The sequence below is a fragment of the Chrysemys picta genome, chromosome 1 (assembly GCF_011386835.1).
Source record: "Chrysemys picta bellii isolate R12L10 chromosome 1, ASM1138683v2, whole genome shotgun sequence".
In the NCBI taxonomy this organism is placed as follows: domain Eukaryota; kingdom Metazoa; phylum Chordata; order Testudines; family Emydidae; genus Chrysemys; species Chrysemys picta.
Window position 1 is genome coordinate 90,654,021 of NC_088791.1, and position 16,388 is coordinate 90,670,408.

Genomic DNA, 16,388 nt, shown 5'->3' on the forward strand with positions numbered 1-16,388 from the left:
CAAGCAGGGGTTGGCCTAACTTTATTGTGGTTTTGAGCTACAACGGAACTTGAAAGCACCAACGCCCCAGTTAGAGCTGCTTTTCCTGCTTGTTTGTGCAAGCAAGAAAGTGCTTGATACTTGGAGCTCTTCCCCACACTCCTGTGGATCCACTTCCACTTATCTCCCTTCCCTTCTGTCCCCTCCTGTTTGGAAGAGACATCTGCTATTTTAATAGACACATGGAGCGAAGCACTGTCCGTAAGCCTGGAGGAGCTCGGCTAGTTGTTTCACATTGCAAGAAGCTAGGTGACAGAACTAGAGCTTCAAAAAAGACCTGCAGGTATGTTGGGTAATGGGAACTCAGTGGGTAATCATATCATGTTTAATAGGAGCTCTAATTTTCTGTTTAAAAATACTTGTGAAACTTGCATACAGAGTTCTTCCTGCTCTCAGGGTTTGCAGCCAGAGACCGCATGTTTTTGTTTGCTAATATTTGTACATTTCAATCCGGGATGAAGAACACAGATTTGAAACCAAAATGACAAGATTCTGCACTTCCCCTGCCCTCTTCCTGTATGAAACCTTAACGTACCTTGATTTTTCCCCATTTGGAAAATTGCCATTTTTGTTTAAAGTGGTTTCACTGCAAAATGATGGTTCCCGCACATACGGCGAGGGGAGAACAGGGTTTGCTTTTTCACTGACCACTGCTGAACTTGACCTTTTCTCCTCATTTGAGTTCACCCGCAGTCACGCACACATGCATTCTGAATCATCCCATGGTCAGCTGCAAAAGCTTGGCCAGTATGTGTTTGTGCAGTAAGTCTTAACTGTGGATGGCGCAAAGCTGCACAGTTCAACTCCAAAGCTGGACTTCCCCTAAAATTTGGGGGTATTTGGATCTGGAGTTTTGGCTCCGATCATTGTACGATGGAGCCTGTTTCAGTTTTAAAAGAGAGGTTTTCAACAGCAGTGACACCCAGTGAAGAGCCAGAGAACTGCTCCTTCCGTTAATGTTAAACAGCAGTTCATGGGCCAGTGGTGGTGTTGAAGCTACAGTCTCACTGAAGGTTATCATTGGTTTCATCCTTGTGTTTTGTTTCATCTCTGAACCTGAGAAGAGAATTATAGACTTGTGGTTGCCACTGGCCCCTGGCTCCCTCATGCTTTATATGGGGGAGATGGGTGTCAGATCCTTGCTCAGTCATTAACTGAATTGCAGGAACATCTTGCACCTATAAACCTGAGCTGGAAATCTCTCCAGAACAATATTTGGCATTTCTGATCCTAGGAAGAACCAGGAAACAGAGAAGCATCCATGACACTGAAAAATATCTTTATAATGTTACAACCTATTTCCTCCTTTCTCTTTCCCTAAATGGGATTCTACAAAATAAAAGTGTCTTTAAAAAAAACCCAAAAGAAATAAACTGCTTTAAGCAAAATAGCTAGGCAGATTTTTTTCGTAACTCTGAAATGGTTTTCAATTCAGTTTGAGTTTTGAGTGGCGAGTTCTTATTTTATCTTGCCCAGTTCATCCTGCCCCAGTGATTATTGCCATCGTTAACCTGTCTATTTTAAGTTTTTATCCTGCAACCCATCACCGTAGTATCTGAGCACTTTCCACATAAAAATCAGTAGCAATAGGGAAGTCTCGACTGGATTTCATGGAGACTCTGGCACTTCTCTTGCTGGGGTGACTTTGTTTTGAGTAGGGTTTTTTTGGTTTTGTTTTTTAGATATTATTAATTTCCTCTTTTTTTCTGTGAGGGTTTGGATTTACTGGGTAGAAGGTGGTGTTGATGTTGCCACTCTTGCATTGGGAATGCTTCTAATGAGTTATCTGTCATCCCCGATACATCTGTGCCCCACAGAGGTGAAAGTGAGGCTCCACAAGACAAGAACACGAATTTGGATGGAACCGAGATGGAACAGTGGGTGAAATATGTGGAAGACAAACTCAGGTAAGTTTGGTGATCTGAAATTATATTCCATTTTAGACCCCTACCCTTGGGGCCTCCAAACAAGTGTTCATGTTCCTAATGGATCCCTGAGGTTTGCACCATTCTTGTCATTTGCCCTCCTTGCCTTTTATGGAGATGCCGGCCCCTTCTTTGGCTAGACGGACAATGTGCGGCCCTCCTTGTCTCCAGAGACTCAGTGCTCTGCCTGGGCACCATTGCTTGGCGCTGACTCCTAGAGAAAGAGACAGAGAGAGGGTGGCTAAGATTGTCACAGGTCTCCCACAGGGCAGGGCAGAGCAGTGATCTCTAAGCCACCAAGCCAAGCAGATATATTTTTAACCATATAAGTCTTGGCTGTTTAGATTTTTTTGCTGAAGGGCTGACTAATAATTTTGGGTGGGGCTTTAGCTTTTGCAGATATTACAACTTTTATGGATATTTTATTAATTCTAATCACTTTGCATTATTCTCTGCCTGACCGAAGTGAAATCAATGCTCGATTTGAAGGTACGGAGGAACGCCTACAGTTTTTGGAAGAAAGCCTCAGGTAAGTGGGGAGGTTCAGGCCTCAATGATAGTGAAAAATATTGTGATTCTTTCTGAAATATCTACCATTCCAAAGAAGTCTTGAAAATTTCCCAGTGTGGTTTTCTCACCAAGTTTACACAGTGCTTGTGGGTGTTGATACTAAAATATCAACATGCCTAGTGATTGGACTAGCTCCATTTCTCTGGCTTGGCATCTCTCTTCGTCAGTGGGGGTTGTGTGAATGGTATGCCTACACAGTGTTGTATGGTTCTTTCCATAAGTCCAGGGAGTGTTTGACGCTGGAGGGTCAGGTCCAGAGGCTGCCACCAATTTCAATTAGTCTTGAAGGGCAAATCTGACAGTGTGATGTAACACCACAGCCTTATTATGCCATGTGATTGGCATCTTGAAATCATGTCATGGGTGTGAGGCAATAGGATGACTTTTATTTCCATTCCAAAGAATTTTCTAAATAAGTAATACCCCCTTGCACATCAGCAGGACAGAGGATAAAGCCACCCAGCCTGATACAGTAAGGGCAGGTAGTAAACCTATATTTGGCAGGCACTGTGAGTGCAGCTGCCATTGTACCATACACTGCTCTTGAGGCTAGAGGGAAGGGAGAATCTTGTATACAGTGACCTCCTAACAGTTAATTAAGGGGTGTCTTGGACAAGCTCCTAAAGGGAAGGGTGGCAGCTGGGATTCTGGTGAAGGTGGAAGGGGTGAACTGTGGGGGAGAGAAGAGAGGAGGTACCCTAAAGATGCAATGAATCCTCCTAAAAGTTCAAGAATAGCGATGAACAAATTTCAAACAGGTTGGTTCCAATAAACACTCAAAAGTAATGATGTTTTTTGAGCCTTATCTGAACCCCAAATAACTGGGTTGGAAATTCTGTGAGAATAGGCTGTGATGGGAGATTTCCTGCAACTTCTATGCCTGGTCAGGATGACATTACAATGACAGCAGCTTCTCTCCACAGCATTTTGGAGCTTCCAATCCCAGCTAGAAGAAGGAAATACAGAGGCAGCCAGGATAAGGGGAGGGGATTGGAAATAGCTAATCAATCTTTTTCAAATCTGAGAGGTTTTTCTTAGAATTTTGTCAAACCCAAGACTTGGTTGATGTAGGACAAAGTTTCAGGTTATTAACAGAAAGTGTTCCATGATACAGAAGTTGGAGTTAAATCCAAATTTCCCCCCAAATTCAGATCAAGTTGGATCCAGAGATTTTGTTCAACCACATACAGTAGGCTAGTTGCAAAGGCCAGATCTAGATCTGAACTTCTCCAAAGTTCAACTTTCTGGGTTTCTAGGCAGGGCTGGCTCCAGGCACCAGCTTAACAAGCAGGTGCTTGGGGCGGCCAAGGGAGAGGGGCGGCATGTGCGGCAATTCGGGGGTGGCAGGGCCCTCACTCCCTCTAGGAGCGAAGGACCTGCCGCCGAACGGCTGCCGCCGATCGCGGCTTTTTTTTTTTCCCCCAATTGCCGCCGCCGGTCGCGATTGCGATCGCGGCTTTTTTTTGCTTGGGGTGGCAGAAATGCTGGAGCCGGCCCTGTTTCTGGGTTATTCCCATCTGCATTTCTTTTATTCAACTTGGTTTGTCTCATCTCTAGTCAGGAAGCAGCAAGCAGGATTGATTCCTGTAGTTTCAGATCGCTGGAGGCCACCAACAAGAGTGAGAGCTCCACACAGACGTGAGTATTGTTTATCTTTGTTGCTATTCTGTGAATTGCCTCTTCTCCTGGGGCCAGTGACCTTCCTCCCATCTGTCTAGGACATCTGTCATCTTTGAATTTGTTGGGACTCTACAAACACAACCTTGTGAACAAAATCCATGAAAGTGCATGAAGACAGCAGGCCACACATCAGTGCTCAGGAAAAGGGGGATTGCCAGGAGAGAGGAACAAGCAGTGTTGCTTGTCCATCAGATGATGTTTATTACCCAAGGTTTTGACACACGGGACCCAAACCTGCTCTTATCAAAGTCAACAGGAGTTTTGACATTGACATCAGTGGGTGCTGGATCAGACTGTAGTTTGTAATACACATTACCTTTCTGCTACATATCTGGGCTAGCGAATCCCTGCAGTATCTGAATGAATCCCATTTTGTGCCTTGTGAGACAAATAATCATGTCATGGCATTACATTATTGTACGACAACATTGCATCCTCTTACCACAATGCAACAACATCATGTGAGGTGGCAGCAGCATCACATCATTGCAAGGCCATAAATACAGCTGGGACAATAACTGTCCTGTGAGCTGGGCTTGCAGAATAGACTGGTGAAAAGCTGTGACTGTCTCATAACTTCTGGAATGGATGGATGACCCTAGTCTTGCCTTGTGCATCTTTTGATGGTTGGTGATATTTATTTTGTCCATGAATCTGTTTCAGGGTGCTTTCCGAAATAGTCAGCGCAGAAGAGTTTCGTCAGAAGGAGGAAGAGTGTAAAAAGCTGAAAGAAGAGAAAAGAGCCTTGCAGCAAAAGTAGGGTATTTGTGAATATTTCCTCCAGAGCTTATCTTTTCTACAAAGACCCTGATCCTTCTCCCAACACTGTAATGCCTCTATGCCACTTTGGCAGCCGAAGTGTCCCCTCCCCAGATTCTCAGCCTCCATGGGGCATGTGTACTATTGGCTACTGTAAGATGGGGAACTATGGCAGCTGTGTCCCAGTATCCAAGTGCAGATGAAAGAGGCAAGTGCCCATGGAAAAACCCAAGTGCTGTTTAAATCATGCTAATTGCTACTTGTGGAATATCGCTGTGAGAGTGATACTTTTCCAGACAGAATCTGGCACACCTGGATGCTCCCTGGTCAGGCGGAGATCAGTTTGGGGTTGGGAAGTACAGAGTGGAGGCTGTGTCTTGTGAATTACATGCCAATTCATAAAGTATTTCTGGATTATTATTAATTATCCTTTTATGAATTTAAAGCCCATTAGTCTTGGTGTGTGTCCTTTGAATCTGGCCCTTTCATTTTAAAATGTATTTTTAACCCCCTTTTGGCCCTAGATTGAACCATGTCTTGGCCAATGCAATGGAAAGCCATACGTGCTCTGAGAACCTGAATGACCCCTGTCCATTATCAGCTGTGCTGGGGATGTATGACAGGCTCAGGACACATGAATGGGAGAAAGCCAGATGTGCTGCAAGTGGCTCTGTCTTCCCAATGACATATGAAAAAGGTGGCACCATCATTAAGGTTTGTTCCTATTCATATCCTAGAACTCAAATGTATAAAGTCTTGAAAAAATAATAGCACTGTACAAGCCAGTCTAATGACCTGGCGTTTAGTACTTTCATGATCAAGCAGGAAACTAGACGTGTCCTAAGCACCTCTTGATGCCAACTGACAGAGGGCATGGGGGGTATGGGGATCCCCTAGGTTCATCAAAAGAATGCCATGTATGGTCTCTAATGAAAGCCTGTGTCACACATGACATCATAATCATTGTAAAAGGAATGTATAGAGTTAAGTGTATCTGCTGAAAATTAGGCTCTGTAGGACTGGTGGTTGAAGGCAGGTCACTGAAATGTAGCACACCATGAGACAAACTGTCCAGACAGAAGGAGAGAGATACTTCTCTCTCTGGTGGGCCATTGTGTGCCTTACAATAAAATTCTATTCCCATACTGAGTCAAACGTTCATTAAGAGTTTCCAGAAACTTCAGAAGGAAATTAACTGTAAGAGATAAACAGCCGAGGGAGCCCTGTTTTCAGGTGAAGTTCAAAGGTCTGGCCTGGTATATCTGGGGGGTGCAGAGAGATGCTCTGGTATCCTTCAATCAGTGAAGACAAGTTCCCAGGGGGCTTGATCTTATCTCAGCCATCCTGGTTGAAAACGCTGAGAAAAGGACTTGAAGTAAGCTCTCCTGTAAGAGACAGGGGAATATCTTTTGAGTTTAGTTTAGGCTCTAGCAAGCATGTTATGATTTTGTTTTCTATGTAACTATTTGTTTCCAATATTCTTACTAACTGTCCTGTGAATCTCTGTGATTTGATAAAAAATGTATTCTTCTTTCACAATCAGTATATCTAAGCGCTGTGTGTTAAGTGGAGTGGTGATCCTGAGTTAAATCTAGTAAGCTGGTATGTACTATTCCTCTGGCAGCAGAGAATCGGTTCTTTGAGTAGTGTCCCTGTGGGTGCTCCACTTTAGGTGTATCTGAGCCCCTGCGCCTCTAATCAGAGACTTTAAGTAGCAGTGTCCATTTGGCCACATACACTCTCCTTCCCACATGGTCTGCTTCAAGGCTAAATAGCGTTGCACAGGCAAAGCACCCTCAGTTCCCTCTCAATCGACTTTGTCCTTGAACGGAACGTGTGGCTGTTACCCAGGGTTTTCAGAACCCACAGCAGTGGCAACTCTTTCACTCTAGGTGGTGTCAGGAATAAATCAATGGGAACACAGCGATTCTGTCTGATAAATAATTAATACAAGTGCGTATGCTCTAGCTAAAAGTGCAGTTTATTAGATTTAAGGACACACCGACGTAAGCAATAGGTTTAGGACATCCCTGACATTTACCGAAATTTTGAGACCTTATTGAGTAATTAATGGCGGTTCAGCGATGGCCAGTCACCTCCCTGCCGGGGAGTAAAGGTGTCAGGAAAAACATCTTTTAAGATGGGTTCATAGGACTGCTCCAAAGTACACTCTATAGCTAATACTTTTTATAAATTAACTTCTACAAAACACAAATCATAATGACCCCCTACTGAATCATTACGTTTCCTAACTTTCAATAAACTTCTATATCAAAGGTGGCCAGACTCAAGGTCTTCCATCCACTTATCTTCTTTCAGTCTCAGTTATTTACTTTTCTCTGCCCTCCTCCCATTCTGATTAGCAGGAACTGCAGCTAGTTTTGATCTTGCCTCTAAAAGCCTGTTTTCAAATTAACCTGTAACTACGTGGTGTTCAATTTTATTATTTCATGTTGGCTGAATGCACACAATATGATTGCAATTAGCTTGATCACATTCTGGGGTGTGTACACCCCTCAAATCCAGGGCAACATAGCAGTCCGTTGACTGCTTAACTTCCTTTATATTGGTAGTGGACAGTTAGAGTTCATAGTGATTTGTAGAGTTTCCTTTTCTTTTGTAGTGCCCTTCGAGCTTCTGGTTTTTTGATTGAAAAAAAAAACACCTTTTTTCTTTCAACCTTTTTCCTCCCAACTTTTGCTGTGGGATCACCCCCGTGTTCCCCTGGCTTAAAGAGATGTCTCTCCTGCAGGGAGGCAATCCCGGTGACAGACGGACACACTCATTGTGTCCAGTGCCTTGGAGAGGCACATATTCCCTAGAAGTGCATCTTCTGCCAACAACTAAAGACCAGATCCCGAAAGAACCAGGAGCTGAAGTTAGAACTTCTCCTCATGGAAGGTGCTCTTAGGCTGGCATCTGACCCCTGTCCTGAATCCTCTCCAGGATGAAGATCATCCCCAAAGCCTTCAACCTCCAGGGAGGTGGAAGCGTGGAGAAAGTTGACTGACTCCCCCCGCAAAGCTTCCAGTAAATGGTCTGCAAGCCCTCTAGGCAACCCCTTGACCTGCCAGAGATCCCCCTTGCGTTTGCCCACCTTGGCACTGATGGCTCCGAAGCACGGCACTCAGAAATCTCAGGGACCCCACTGTATGAGCTCTTCCTTAGTGCCTAAAGACCCGAAGGGAAAGGCACTGAAGAAGCCGCTCTCCTTGGAGCACACCGCCAATAGTAAGCCATCAGTACCAGTGAGTCAGCACTGGGCATTGCCTGACGGTACCAAGCCCATCAATGGTACCACAGGAGTTCCATTTTTCGAGTGACCTTATCAAGTGTCTCCAATAGAGAGTCCACTAGATGTTCCCCTACGGCTTTAGTGTCCAGATCCCCGGAACCTGAGGAAGAAACTTTCAAGGAGGAGGAGGCTAGACTAGAGATGGAAATTATGCTACAGCAAACATCTTCTTACCAAATGAGGCAGTAATGCCCCATCCTCCATCACTTGCCAATGACTGTAAACTCTTCCAAAACCTCACTAAGAGGGTGGCGGATGCACTACAAATTCTCCTGGAGGAGATGAAAGACTTGAACTATAAATTGTTAGACATACTGCACATTTCCTCCTCTTCGAAAACCACCCTCCCAATCAACGAGGCGCTAATGTACCCTGCCAAGGTCATCTGGCAGACACCAGCCTCCATTGCACCAACATGCAATAGGGCTGACAAAAAGTATTATATTCCCCCTAAAGAAGCAGACTTTCTCTTCGTGCACCCTCAACCTAACTCTATAGTCATGGATGTGGTTAATGCACAGGAAAAGCAACATTATACCAAGTTGACCCTTTATAATAGAGATTGGAAGATGCTAGACCTATTTGGACAGAAGGCATACTTGTCTGTGACCTTACTGTTCAGGATCTCAAAATACCAGGACGTAATAGTTAATTATGACTACATGAATTATGGAAAACTCAACTCCTTTATTGGCCACTTGCCAGAAGCACAAAAGGAGCAATTTCAGGCCATCACCAAGGAGGGCCAGGTAGTAGCAAGAACAACGCTACAGACCACACTGGACACAGCGGCCCACTCAGTCTCAATGGCAGTGGTAATGAGGCGGACATCCTGGTTGCACCTTTCAGGGTTGTCAAAGGAAGCACAGACAATGGTCAAGGACCTCCCATCGAAGGGCCCAAACTCTTTGCTGACAAGACAGATGCATGACTCTATCTCTTTAAGGACTCTAGGACCAGACTATGCTCCCTGGGAATCTATACACCAGGAATTGCCTCCAGCTTCTCAGGCATATGATGGCATGCACCTTTGTGACTCCACACAATTGGTTATTCCTGAGATGTTTGCAGATGTGGCTCAGATCTGTCTACTCTCTGAACAAGGACAGGCTGAACAAGCTGCTGTCGATGCCCTCTAGGGTCAAATACTCCCTGGACTGGTGGAAAGAACCATACAATGTCTATGTAGGTATTCCGTTTGCAGAACCCACACTAACGCTGATTCTAAGAACAGACACCTCTCTAATAGGCTGGGGAGCCCACCTAAATGACAGCAAAGTCCAGGGCAAATGGTTTCCCACAGAAGCAGTTCTCCATATTAATCTTTTAGAATTAAGAGCTGTCAGAAATGACAGCGCACACTTTCTCCCATTCATCAGGGATACGAAAGTCATGACGGGTAGTATGACCGACATTTTTTACATAAATTGCCAAGGGGGCGCCAGATCACCCTCCCTTTGCACGGAAGCGCTGAAACTTTGGAACCGGTGCATCCACCACAATGTGCTCCTTTCAGCCACTCATGTACCAAGAATACATAATGTGACAGCTGACAGTCTCAGCTGGAATTTCTCACACAATCACAAATGGGACATGAACCCAGCAGTGCTTCACAACATATTCAACCTATGGGGGACCCCGACAATAGATCTGTTTGCTACTTACCAGAGCAAGAAATGTCTCTGCTACTGTTTGAAGGTTAGACTAGAGAAACAGTCCCTGGGGAATGCTTTCTTCTTCCCATGGGGCAGGGAACTATTGTAGGCCTTTCTCCCATTCCCTCTGATGTCCAAGTTCCTGTTAAAGAATGGCAAGAGAAAGCAAAAGTTATACTGATTACCCTACTCCCCCGGCCGAGACAAGTTTGGTACTCATACCTTGCACAGTTGGAAGTATGTCCTCCTATTTCTCTTCATCCCATTCCTCACCTTTTCTCTCAAAACAATGGAAGAATCAAACTTACTGATCCTTCAGCTCCAGGCTCGGCTTCTTCTTGGTTTCAACACTTAGAGAGTGAATGCTCTGAGGAGGTGAAAGAGGTGTTACTATGTAGTAGGAAATCGGTGACTTGTCATACTTACCTTCAAAAATGGAAACAATTCCAAATTTTGTAAGATTCCAAACAAGTGGACCCAACATCTTCCTCCTTCCCTTTGATCCTAGACTAAATGAGCTGAGAGCTCACACCTTTTGAATTCTATAATATAAAATACATCTAGCAGCCATAATGGCTTTCCACCATCAAGTGGATGGATGCTCAGTATTTGCCCACCCAACGACATGCAGATTTCTTAAGGGCATGGGAAACCTCTTTCCACACATCAGACCACCCACTCCAACCTGGAACTTCAATCTAGTTCTGAGAACCTTGACTAGACCACCCTTCGAGCCTATGGCCACTTGCTCGCTGTTACACCTATGCATGAAGATGGCATTTCTAGTGGCCATGACCTCAGCATGAAGAATGGGGGAAGTAGTGGTGTTTTAAAGACCAAGTCATCTTGAGGCCACACCCCAAGTTCCTCCCCAACATAGCCTTCTTTCATATGAACCTCCCCATATTTTTTCCAAAACCATATTGTGCCAAGAGGGAGGCAACACTACACATGCTGGATGTTAGGAGAGCCCTGGCATTGTATTTGGACAGGACTAAGGACTTGAGGAAGTCTTCCAAACTCTTCCTTTAATTCACTGAAAGATCCAAGGGCTCCACAATACTACCTCAAAGACTCCAAATGGGTCTCCAGTTGCATTAACCACTGTTACCGTGAACGTTACGTAACCTGCTGCCTCCATCAGGGATCCACACGCATGCCACAAGATCCATTTCTACTTCGGTTGTATTTGCTAAAGATGTCCCCATCTCAGAAATCTGTAGGGTGGCAACCTGGGTCTCTGCCTATGCTTTCGCGAGGACTCTTTTTCAGCACCTCAGTGCTATCATCAGTAACAGCCTCCACTCCGAAGCCCAGCCCTCCATGGTGCATATTGCTGTGGAGTACCTACTGTGGAGCACCCATAGGAACACTATTCAAAGAAGAAGAGGAAGTTACTCACCTTGTGCAGTAACAATAGTTCTTCGAGATGTGTGTCCCTATGGGTGCTCCATGACCCTCTCTCCTCCCCTCTACTTTGGAGTTTTTGCCCAGGGAAGATTAGCCTCAAGGCAGAGCATGAGGTAGGGAGAGCACATGTGTGCACTGAATGGACACTGCTACCTAAAATCTCAGATTAGAGGTGCAGGGACTCAGATACACCTACAGTGGAACACCTATACAGATACACATCTTGAAGAACCATCATTACTACACAAGGTGAGTAATTTCCTCTTCTATAAGTGTTCAGTGAATTAGAGATTGGATGCTCCAGGGTGACGCGTGGAGGACTCAGGAGTTGGTGGGTGCCTCTTGCTAATCTGTACAGAGAAGCGAGGCCTGCGGAGGCCTGGAAAGCAGGGCTTGTGTTGCCAGAGTCTGGGGGAGTCGGGGAGCTGATGCATAGCAGGCACAGACAAGACTTCCTCACGCTAAGGGCCAGTGGTAGTGAGGTGTCTCACAACCCTGGGTAACCCTTGGAAGTCTCACACTAGGGTCAGCTACTCAGTTGTTAGGCCATGCTGGGCTGAAAAATAAGAGCTATGGAATGCCATGGAGACCAACCTAATGGTGCTGAACAAGCCTGGCATGCAGATGAGCCGGTTCAATTCCTCGTTGCCATTTCTCACTCCAACTAGGCATCAGTTGAGAGTGTCGCAGCATCTTGTCTGGTTTCCTTGTGACTAGCGCTCGGCCATGCCACATAGGAGATTTAGCTTTGATTTCTAATTATTGCTTCAAGGCTGAGTGTATTGGGGAAAAATCAGCATTGTACAATTAAGAGGACAGCACTGGTGCACACAAATGGAGTGACTGCTGTCAGAAATGTCTGCACTGATTGTCCAGTGGGCGGTGCCCACACTAGCATTCACTTAATTGAGGCTTTATCTAGAGATTACTGAGATTCTTCAGTCCCTGACAACTGACTGAAACATTTTTGCATGCGGATTCAAGGTTATTCCTGAGGGAATTCTGCGCATCTGTGGACATGCAGAATTCTTCTGTCCTGCATAATTTTGTTTTTTTCCCACATAAAATACATTCTGCCCCAGAAGTGCTGCAGTTCTGCCTTTCGCCCACCAGAGGCTGCTGTGGTGCCAGAACAGCCAGCTGCAAAAGATGGAACTGCAGCACTTCTGGGGCAGAATGTATTTTCTGTTGGGGGGGGGGGGGAAATTCTATGCCCAGTGCTGCAGAATTCCTTCAGGAGTAGAAGTTCATCACAACACCTGCCCATGGAGCCAGGTTTGGACAGAGCGGGAAACACAGGGCTGCTGGCGGGGGGGTCACAGACTGGGGTACAGAATGGCTAGTTGGGGGGACAGACTGGGTTATGGCCTCAGGTGCGGGGACAGGGGCAGATGTGCCTGACTGAATTGGAGAGGCTTGGGTTCAGCCAGATTCTGCATGGGGAGACTTCCCAACTCTCTAACATTCCTACCCCCCAAAAAAAGAACCTTCTCCCACCCATACCTAACACCCTCCAGGTTCACTCCTAGGCTCCTTTCCCCTTCCTCAGTGCCTCCATTATCCCTGACTCCCCCAAGCCTTTGCACTACTTCTGACAGGTGCAGGAAATACAGTTCTGTATTGAAATTTAAATGAAGTACTCAAAGTTCTGCATTAATATGTTTGGGAAGAAATCTATTTGTCAAAAAAAAATTGTTACAGACATACTCGCTGACAGATATTTTTAAATAAATTACCAAAATTGAAACTGGCATGATTATATTGTGTTGTTTTGACAAATAAAATATGCAGAATTTTGCAGAATTTTCAAATACTGTATGCAGAATTTTTTAATCGTTTGGTGCAGAATTCCCCCCGGAGTACAAGGTGCATTTCTGTCAGTTGAGGGATGTCACAGTCGATTGACCTCTCTATTGCATGAGTCATATGTCTCTCATGTACCATACCATGCTTCTAGTTTGGTCCTCTTCATTATTAACAGTGATCTGTTATTATCTTTGCACCCCAGGCTGTTTTTTCCATATGTGAAGAAGAGCTGTCACAAAGACTGGAGCAAATTTTTGAACCCCTTGAGATTCCAGTTTCAAAGGAAACCACAAGCCTCTTTGACAGCCAACAGGTATTTAACATTATAGCGCAGTAGGACTTGGGTAGCAGCGGGAAGCTGGGTAACCTGCTTAGATCTGCCACCTCTTACAGCCTTATTCACACAAGGGAAATATCTCAAATGTCCCACAGTTGCTAAAACTGGTTCAGCTCCACCAGTGTGAGCGATGCTGGAAGCCCTAACGTAGACAGGCAGCTACAATGGAAATAACCTGAGCGGGACAGGCAGAGTAGAGGGGAGAACTGTGATTCCTTTATGTTTGTAACTGGTATGACAGGAGAATCAGGCTGAGTCGTCTGTAGTGTGGTAGTGTGACAGATTCATGTTACCAATCTGCCTGAGGCATCAGGTTATCAGGCTGAGGCCGCAGGATTGTTAGAGGAGGAGATGAAGGAGCACACCAAGTGACTACGTTTTAAAGCTTTATTTATAAAATAACAGTGGTGAGTGCTGTTGATCTCCGACTTGCTTTGGCTTTTGAGAGGATTTTTAAGCCCTGGGTTCTTCTGGGGGCATTTTGTTTAGGGACCTCTGTCCCCCATGCTCTTTGTACCAGTCCAAACCGGCTTTGTGTGGCTTCCTTAGCCTTCCCAAAACACACCGGCTTCAGGGACGCAAAACTGTTGTTTTTCCCCCTCACTGGCCTTCACCGTCTCATTAGTTTTTGCAATCCCCTGCAGTCTTGTTCAGCTTACTTCTCTTTTCTCACGGCTGGTCAGGGTTGGAATTCAGACTCCCGTCTTTCTTGGCTTCAGAGAGTTTGCTTGTGTGCATTGGCCTTGGGCGGCTGGAGTCAACTTCTTATCTGCGGACCTAGTTGGATCATCGAGTTAACCCGTTCCTTTCTCCCCCTTCGGCCTCTTGCAATCTGCAAAGGAATCTTTCACTCCACACTCACACCTTGAAGCTCTCCCAAAATCCTTTCCCATGCATATGCATATATAGGCGTTAGCAATATACAATGCTGGTGCTTACCCAGGGGATCCCATGGGGGACAATTTTACTGTGACAGTAGGTCACATGACTGAGAGAGAATAATCCTGTCATTGACTGACTGGAATGCACATACAAGAGTTAGAAATCTCCTTCCAACCCTATGTCCCAGTCTGGGCATTTGCCCAAACCTTTGGAGCTGGAAGTTTCCAAATCACTGTTTGGAAATATTTGTCTCTCTGAACAGGGCCTATAATCAGGAATTTGATTATTCCCATTTCATATCGGCTAACTCGGGCTGTTCTTTGTTTGGTTTGTAGCTGCCCCCTGAGCTGACAAGAGATATAAAGAATCACCTTAAAAATCTCTATTTTAAATATGGACAAGACTTTTACCAAGCCAAGATTTGGGTGAGTAAATACCAAGCATGGGAAAGGAGTTCCATTTCCACACATTTCTGTGAAACTCATGGTATTAAAAGACACACCATTGAATTCTGTGCTGTATCATCCACTTCTACGATGGGGGTGGGATTCACCAAACTCCAAGAATTTTCCTGTCCAGCTCCTCCCTTTTACTCCTCTTTCCACCCCCCTCAAAGCTGACGTTGTGGAAACCCCTCTGGCTGAGGAGCTCTGGATGCTCCTCCCTTCACACCCCACTGATACCACTCCTTACATCAGTCAGAAGGGACTCATAGAGTGTCTAGATCTGGTTTCCATGTTGGGTCATGAGAGGTGGACATATGCTACCTTGTGTTATGTGGAATTGGGAAAACAGTAAGTGGGTGGAACCCAAGTTTCAATAACCATATTCCAACTCTGCAAGACCAGACTCTGTCCTGTTTCTTGTGGTAAAAGTCTATATGGGCTGCAATGGAGCTGCTTCATCACTTTGCAGCTCTTCTTTCTCCTGTCACCTGCAAAGCTCTGTTTGGATATGGGGATCAAAGGCAGCCCGTGGATACTGGAATTCTACCAGGCCCCGGAACCTACAACTTCTCTGGATGGGAGATCAGAGAAAATAAAGGATCCTCAGACATGCCTTTCCCACTACCATCAATTCTGGGTTAGGAATTCAGTTACTGATATTAGTCCATATTTAGAAGCAGCAAAGTGAGTCAACGAGTGGTGGTAGAGTCTGCTTAATAATTATCATTACATTGCAGAGCACATAAGATAATAATCACTGTCCTCACTTTATTTTCAGCCTGTTCTTTCTCCTGATCTACAGAAGTTTCAGCCACTTGTAAAGTTCACAGCAGAGTGCTACAAAATTTACTGTTTGTTGCTTCTTCAGAACCCGCCCATTAAACCTGTGTGGCCCGCAAATAGAATTCACACAGATTTCATAGAGCATGTGGACAATAAAGAGATAGAAAGTTGTATGCCAATAACCTTTCTGTGGCCAGTGCTGACCTATGGGGGAAAGGTAATTAGAAACGGTGTAATCTATGATTAAAAGTCATGGCTGTTTGGAGTCAAATTATACCCCTGTGTCAAAAAGCAATAAAAAGCAAGTAAATCTGCAGCCTGGTGGTATGTGTCTTTTTTTTATCCAGCAAATGCCTGGGTATTAGCTCTTGTAATTTAGCTTTGGAGAGGGGAAGACAGGAGAGTGTAGGATTTACAAATAGTGTATTAAACATCTCCAGATATCTTATGGAAAACATTTTTCTTAGAAATACTTTTGCTCCTGCATGTCTCAAATTGTAGGTACTTATCATCCCTGATTACTTCCAAGTGTCATTTGTGTGAAAACAGAATCTCCATTTTTAAATTATCTGCTGCTTGTTCTCCACAGTTGGAAGTCACATTGTCACAATATCTCCACAATAACCAGGATCATGCCTTCTGCTAGAGAATAAGCAGCAGGAGTCAATAAAGATGAGCTGTTAGGAGTAGGGTGAGCAGATGTCCTCTTTTTAAAGGGAAAGTCCCATTTTCTGGGACTTTTTCTTATATAGGCACCTATTACCCCCCACCCTCTCTCCCGTTTTTTCACAGTTGCTATCT

General features: G+C 44.9%; 1 protein-coding gene and 1 long non-coding RNA gene across 3 annotated transcripts; one reads left to right on the top strand and one right to left on the bottom strand.

The window, feature by feature from the left end:
• The first annotated feature begins 187 nt into the window (after positions 1-187).
• LOC103306474 (uncharacterized) lies at positions 188-15,903 on the top strand. 2 transcript variants are annotated; one of them, XM_065562670.1, is made up of 9 exons: positions 188-322; positions 1,857-1,946; positions 2,431-2,493; positions 4,092-4,172; positions 4,878-4,970; positions 5,498-5,687; positions 13,342-13,452; positions 14,694-14,783; positions 15,583-15,903. In XM_065562670.1, exons 1-9 carry the CDS (start codon positions 222-224, stop codon positions 15,832-15,834), a joined length of 1,071 nt encoding a protein of 356 aa, XP_065418742.1. In that variant the 5' UTR covers positions 188-221; the 3' UTR covers positions 15,835-15,903. The 2 variants fall into 2 exon arrangements, with proteins under 2 accessions (XP_065418742.1, XP_065418746.1); XM_065562674.1 differs by lacking the exon at positions 14,694-14,783.
• On the bottom strand, positions 2,038-11,172 carry LOC135974492 (uncharacterized). Its single transcript, XR_010591755.1, has 3 exons — positions 9,934-11,172; positions 4,657-4,938; positions 2,038-2,178 (listed from the first exon to the last, which is right to left on the bottom strand). It is a non-coding gene; the product is annotated as an uncharacterized LOC135974492 (long non-coding RNA).
• Positions 15,904-16,388: the final 485 nt, after the last annotated feature.